Genomic DNA, 7,193 nt, shown 5'->3' with positions numbered 1-7,193 from the left:
ATGTGGTTACATTTGTAATGTATGTTAATACATTAACATAAACTATAGTATTCATTTTATTAAAAAAGAAAAATCACTTGGCAAGTTTCATATGGAACACTGTAAGTCCCCAAGACTACAGGCTGAAGCGTTAGGAAAAATCTAATATATTATTTTTAACATACTGTGCAAAACCCCCAGAGGATTTGCTCACAAGGATCTATCTTGTTTAGGCACTTTTTTTTTCACAGTACATGTTTGGAAAGACGATTATCACCCTAACTTGTTTTCGGTGAGTAGCTGAAAAAAAGAGAAGGCAAATCCAAGAAGAGGATTTAGTAAAAGAAATACAGGAAAGCAAAGAGATAGGAACAGCAAGTCTAGAGGCGAGAGTCCTGCTGGGGGAAGGCCCAGGCCAGGGGCTCAGCCCGAGCTGCACGTTAGGACCACGATTCCCAGACTGTGACCAACAAAATCAGAGGCGGGGGGTGGGAACCAGGTGGCAGTACTTTCTTTGCTCTTAGGGAAACTCACGGTGGGAAATCACTGCTGCAGACCAGAGGTGCTCAAGTTTGAGAGATGATCAGAGGGCTTCTTAGGACACATTTCTTGGCAGCACCCCAGAGCTTCTGACTCAGCAGGCCTGGGTGACACCTAAACAGGTGCATTTCTAACGGGTCCCAGGGGATGTGCCGCTGCAGGTCCGGGAGCACAGCATGACAACGAGCCTGTGCTCTGGACCTGGGATGCTTTGCCTTGAGGAAAAGGCAAAGCCCCAGGGATTGTTTGAAAACTAAATCAAACTCTCTAATAGCTTCACACAGCCTCTGGGCCCCCATGCCTCATTACACCTGCTTTTGCCTATACCTCACCGGGCTGCCCAGGAAGCTCTCAGGGCTTGCGGGGAGAGAGTGGCACGTGGAAGTGGGAGGGGTGTCCAGAGGCAGAGGCAGGACCAGTCCTGCAGCCTTGTTGGGGCAGGTGTCCTGCCCGTTCGCTGCCTTCAGCCGTGGGCATCCTCCGCCTCTTCTCAGCCTGTCACTGTGGACCCAGCCTCTGGGTTGCTGCTCCCGCTTCCTCTTCATTAATTTCTTTCGCTCTCGTTTGATTAGTGGGATTTTCTGCGTGTATATGGCAGACCTCACGCTACTCACTCAGTGCCCCGCAGAACTTGAGGGCAGTGGGCTGCCGGGGCTTTGGTTGGGAGGAACGGTCCAGGTTTAGTGAGTGTCTCGAGGACTCAGTTCCTAAGATGGTATTTAGAGACACAGCTGCCAATAGAGGTTACTTTATAGGATGGGATTCTGGGGCAGTGTGTGGAATATCTTCTGTCACCTTCCAGACCCAGTCCCACACTCTTGGGCCTGACCTCTGCCCTGGGAACCAACCTGGCCAGCACCACTGTCGGCACCACCAGCAGGAGCTGAGGACGACGGGATGTTTATTCCCTGGAACCTTGAGCCAAGTCACCCCACCTCCCCCAGCCCCCCGCCCCGCTTCTGCTGATGGAAGGTGGGAACTCTGTCCCTCTGTCCAGGCCTGCTCCCTGACTCTGTATCTGGTGACTGCTCCCGCCCCTCCCCCCTCTCCAGGGGAGGTGACTCTGTGTCCCGCCTGCACTTTTGTAAGGAATTCCTTTATTAAACTCTCCTGAAATGGCGTTAACTGGAGTGTGCCGTCTCATCTCTGCTGGGACCCTGATTGCTACATTCACTTTCACATTTTCAGATTATATCTTTCCATGATGTTTGCATTTCTTGTAACAAGCCCATGTTACTTTTACAGCAGAAGAAGTAAACAGCAAGAAGAAGCAAGGAAAGGCAGCAGTCAGTATGCTGCATGGGGCGGAGAGCTGCTCCCTGACCTGGCTCACTCTGGGCCCAGGTTTCAACCCCCAAGGGGACACAGAACTGACCCAGGTCCCTGCATCTGTGCATAAAATACCCAGGGGAAGATTTTAACTCAGCGAATTATGATGATGCAAAAGGATTTGCCAAGAACGACTCAATTCACCCTCTGGAGTGAGAAGGTTATAACTTTAGTCTGCATTCATTTCAAGGTCTACATCAAGCTCAGAGGCTACAAGGCCAGGCTTTGGAGTTAGGCAGACCTGGGCTCCAGCCTGTGTGACCTCAGAGAAGTCACCTAACTTCTCTGAACTCCAACCTTGTCATTGGCAGAATATTAGCTGTGGAGAGAATTAAATGAGATAATATATTTTCAATCTTTAGCATAATGAGCACCCAGCAGTTCCTCAAAACATGGAGATAATTCTCATATAATTATTATAAATGCTATTCCATACCTTGAGCAATCATGAGTACAGTAAGATGGATGACGATATACACACTTCTAGTTTTTCACATGGCATGTGTGGCAAGAGGCATTTTTGGTCCCAGTCTAGCCTGGGCTGCTTCAAGGTCTTCAGCCCCTATTCTGTCCATCCTCAGCTGAGGGTCCCGAAATACCTGAGGCCCAATTTGCTCTGCCTTGGGGTGGCAAGCCCTCCTCTCAAGGGCTTTGCCACAGTTGGCAGAAGATCCGCAGTCTGGGGATCTATAGTCATTCAAAGGTCACTTCACGCCCAGATGTGTTACCACCTGATGTCTGAGGAAGAAAGCTTCCCTCCAGTAAGTTTCCCAGGACTCCAACCGCCAGCCTGGTGGTCAGTTGGGACAAGCATCTGCTGTCGGTCACCCGAGGGCTCTGTGTCTGGCTCAGTGCGGTTTTGGGGCTGCCATCTTAAACGTCTGCTGTTCGGGAACAGTCTTTTCCTGAATGAGATTCAAGCTCAGCGCTCCCACAGGACACGGGGCAATTCCCCTATAAAGGCACCCTGTCCTCTCCGTCCATCCAACCACTCCTCCACGGTCAGAGGGCCTTAGTGGAAAAAGCACTATGTGTTTGACCCTGTCCATCAGGGGGTCATCGGAGGGGAAGGTAGGAATGATCGCCTTGAAGCTATACGTCTCCAGGCCTGAAAGACCGAAGCCACTTCCTTGTCCAACCCCCATGTACTGGGAGCAAAGGCTCACACGGGAGGCTCTCGGGATGGCACTCGAAGGACAGCTGGTCCCCATGGACTGTGTCACACTCTTGTTTCTGCCCTTCCCTGGCCACTCTCCCTCTGCACATCTATGGCCCAGGTCTGTGGGAGGATCACGGAGATCAGGGGTGTAGTGTCCGCGTGGCTCGGGGCTCAGCTCCTGGTGTCCACTATGCAACCCCAGGCCCGGCTGCAGGACACGTGTCCACCAGTGGGGTTCTCTATGGCACCTCTACTGGGCATCCAACAGCTCCCAGCTGCCAGACTGATCTTTAAAATATAAATTTGTTCACACCTTTCTCTCTGAGTAAAATTCTCCAATGCTTTTTTTCTGTGCCTTTATAATAAAATTCAAGCATCTCTCTAGAGCCCACGCACAGGCTCAGGAAGTTCTGCCTCTGGTTACCATCCAGTGCTCATCAAAAAACACCCCATCACCTGTTTCCTGAGATCCAATCTCCCCACCATTTCTCTGTCCCTTGACCAAGCCCCACGTGCTCTCTCCTCAGGACCAGGACGTTTGTACTTAGGGTTCCCTTGCCTGGAGCACTGCCCCCTACATCTTCCCACACTGCCCCCTCTTCACCCCCAACTTAAAGAAGTCCCCCCAGGGAGCCCTCTTCTGGTCCTCAAGCAAAGCCCCTCTCCTCCTCAGTCCTGCCTGCACCCTAACTGCCCCCAACCCATTTATCACTTGACATTTTCTCCCTCATCGTCTGTCTGTGAACGTAAGCGTGTAAGGGCAGAGAGCCTGTTCATTTCCACCTGTGCACCAGGCCCCTAGGACAGTGAAGAGAACATAGCAGGGATTAAATAAATAGGTGAGGATGGGTGATGATTCCCCAAGTGCCTTGCAGTGTAGAGACACAGGGGTCCTGGCTCCAGGCCAGAGAGCCCAGAGAAGCCCAGGCCCCCTGTGGACCAGTTACACAACAGGGGAATAGAGGTAGGAAGTGTCCCAGCCTGGCTTCTGAAGAGTGCAGGCCCCCAGTGCACCTGACGGAGAGAGACTGGGGATGCGGGGGAAGTGGGTATTCAGAAACCGAGGACGTTCAGGTGTGGAGAGCGCTGGTGGCGGGGGACAGGTATGGACGCTGCGGGTTTCCAGCAAGCCTGAGCCCGACACCAACCGGTGGGACGCCGGGCTTTGGAGCTAGGCGGCTTGCCCAGGCCACAGCTGGCCAGGCTCAGCTGAGCCTCCCCAGAGGAGGAGAGCTGTGTAAACAGGAAGTCCACTGCCCGGACGCTGATGTGCCTTTGATAAGGGCCGAATCCTCGGAGGTCTCTTTCTCCCAAACAGTTTCTCTATTGGTTTGAAGCCACAGCTCCGGTGCAGGAAAACGAAATGGAAAGTGTGGACACTTTCCTCCTTCCTGACTCAATCTCCATGGGGGAGGGAAGGGAGGGGAGAAGAGGAGAGGGGAGGGAGGGAGGGACTAGGAATACATGAGAAAAAGGGTGAAAAGCCGAAGAAAATAAGACGAGGAGAATGAAGGAGAGGGTGAGACAGAGGAAGAAGCAAAGGAAGAGCTGAGTGATTACGCAATTTCTCTGAAGTAAAACCAACTAAACAAAATGGAACTTTGAAAAGCTAGAGGTACTTTGAAGGGATGAACATATGAAGTTTCATAGGTTAGAACTTCTGTGGAGCCCCTGCTTGCAAACACCGGAGTCAGAAGCACTCTCTTTCCAGAAACGGGTCTCGTCAGAAATTCCGTTTTCTAGTGTGTGCTCTCTGCGGAGAAGAGAGATAAGGCAGCTTAGCGCCATCCCTGCCGGGTCTCTCCAGCCCTCTTCTCCCTGCTTCCTATCCAGTCTCCCGCACAGAGCTTATCTAACCCAAATGTTCCATGTAAATCATTCCCAAGTCTCCACTCTGTCCTCATTTCACTTCCAAAATTCAGTCTCACATTTTCTATTACCACCTCCAGCCTGATGCCCCATCAACTCCTCAAACTTCCTGAAATCTGGCCTCTGAGCATCAAGTAATATACAGAGATAGAAGGAATACATCAAAAATGAGAAATAGAAGGATTGCTTGGAAAGCAATTGTATTTCTGCAGTATTCCTCCACCTCCCCACACATTACTGGGTCCTTTGCATGCAGCAGGTGATCAATGGCTGTTCACTGAGTGAATAAATTGATAACAGACACCACATCCACCTAAATGGAAATCACTCCCTTGTGAAGCCCAGTGAGCCCCACCCCTGCCATCTTCCCTGTCCCCTCTCTGCCTCCCCAACTCAAGTCTTCTTCTTCGAACAGTACTATGCGGTGGAATCTTCATTTGTCCCCCTCTTCAGTTTTCCTCCATTCCAATGCATTTGGCCAGCTAAATCTTTCTCAAGCCAAGGTTTGATATTTGACACGTACACATATGTCCTACTGTGTGCCTGGCCCTGTGCTGAGCATCTCACATACATGGGCTAACTTGCTCATCAAAGTCACCACGTTACACAGGTACCCCTATTTCTCCCCCCATCCCTGTACAAGAGGAAAACTGAAACCCTCGTGCAATATTAGTGGGATTGTCCATTGGTATAGACACTATGGAAAACAGTACCTGAAACCTGAAAATAGAACTGCCATATGATCCAACAATTTCACTTCTGTGTATTTACCCAAAGAAAACAAAAGCACTAATCTGAAAAGAGAAATGAACTCCAGTGTTCATTGTAGCTTTATTTACAATTGCCAAGATGTGGAAGCAACCTAATTGTCCATCAATAGACAAATGGATAGAGAAGATGTGGTGTGTATACACACACACACACACACACATATATATATATATATATATATCTATCTATCTCCTGGGCCTGCTGCCTTCTCCTAGCATCCAGACTAAAAGGGGAGCTATTCCTCAGAGCTCACTATGAACGTTCCTTAAAGAGACATCGTCACCAGGGAACTCCATCTGACCAGCTTGCGCCCAGGGAGGTCAGTATGTCCAAACCCTTTCAAAAGAATTCCAGAGCAGAAATAAATAATTGCTCTTCCAATACGCACTCTGATTTTATTGCCAGTTAAGTAATTTTGGTGTTTTTAAACTTTGGATTCATTACTCGAGGTCATTAAAAATAATCGTGAGCTTCAACATGCAGTACACTAATTAAGAGTTCGTGGCAGATTCCTGTCATTTCCTTCAAGTCCCTGAAATCCAAGTTCTCTCTTTCCCCAATTTATTGAAATTCGAAAGCACGTCCTGTGTTCTGTCAAGTTCCAGGTGACCCTGTATTAAGACGGCACTTTTTGGGTGGGATGAGTGGTTGGTATGAATCTGACTGTAAGAACAGATTGATTAATTTTTAAAAGTATAGGACATGTAATTTTTTAACCTTTCAGAGTCCCCCCCACCCCCTAAAAATGTCATGGGATTCTTCCCCCAAAGAGACCCAGGGACAACTTAACAATGTACAGGCAATTCAGAGGAATCTATGTTAGTATGATGCTTCCAAGCCTCACCTTGGAAGAAAGTACAGAAAGTTAAATGCAAGAAAAGTTATGCCCTGAAGCCACGCTAGTTTAACTAAGAAATGAGATGTGGCAGGTCGGGTTGGGAAGCTAGATCTGGGCAGCTGCCACGTCCAGGTTCACATGTGGCTGGCACCCTGTGGAGGCACTCTTAACTGCCCGTGCACCCACGGCTGCCCTGTCCTCTGCCCCTGGGGCTCTGCCTTTTCAGACCGACAGTCTCCAAAACGTGGGGTGAAAGGGCTGGTCCCTGAGCAGTGCAGAGGAGAAGTGTGCATGCATTCGGAAGGCTGTAGCTGATCTACACGCCCCAAGATCTCAGTAACCTTCAAGGCAGCCCTAAGATGCATGATTGCTGCATGCCCAAGGCTTTCAAGTTCTCACCTGTCTTTTTCTCTGCAGTAGGGCTTGCTAAATTGTGTACATATTTCTGGGTTGGTAAGTTAACTTTGGATCTTGGTTCTTTCATCCAAGGCATTTGAAATTCCTCCCATCTACATGCGGTCAAAGTCTTGATCAGAACTTCTATAGTGGACCAACGTCTCAAATGCCCTTCGGCACCTCAACCCTTCTTCCCCTAGTCTGCAGGTGATGAGAGAGACCTGGGCGACAGGTCTTGTTGAGGACTAACTTGCATTCTGTCCCCTTCTTTCCTTTAGGACGTGTCTTTTAATTCCTTCACTATTGCCATGG

The 7,193-nt window shown here is 49.5% G+C and overlaps 1 protein-coding gene across 1 annotated transcript in view; it reads left to right on the top strand.

The window, feature by feature from the left end:
* The window catches only part of CXCL12 (C-X-C motif chemokine ligand 12), a 28,290-nt gene extending 26,646 nt beyond the window's left edge, over positions 1–1,644 (top strand). The window contains exon 4 of the mRNA XM_059901043.1: positions 1,322–1,644. Within this exon, the coding sequence (XP_059757026.1) occupies positions 1,322–1,406 (85 nt within the window). The 3' untranslated portion in view covers positions 1,407–1,644. The remainder of the gene's footprint in view (positions 1–1,321) is intronic.
* The last annotated feature ends 5,549 nt before the right edge of the window (positions 1,645–7,193 follow it).

This window comes from Balaenoptera ricei, chromosome 16, assembly GCF_028023285.1.
Source record: "Balaenoptera ricei isolate mBalRic1 chromosome 16, mBalRic1.hap2, whole genome shotgun sequence".
Lineage (NCBI taxonomy): Eukaryota > Metazoa > Chordata > Mammalia > Artiodactyla > Balaenopteridae > Balaenoptera > Balaenoptera ricei.
The sequence above is the reverse complement of the archived record's forward strand: the minus strand, read 5'-3'. Positions and strand labels throughout refer to the sequence as shown.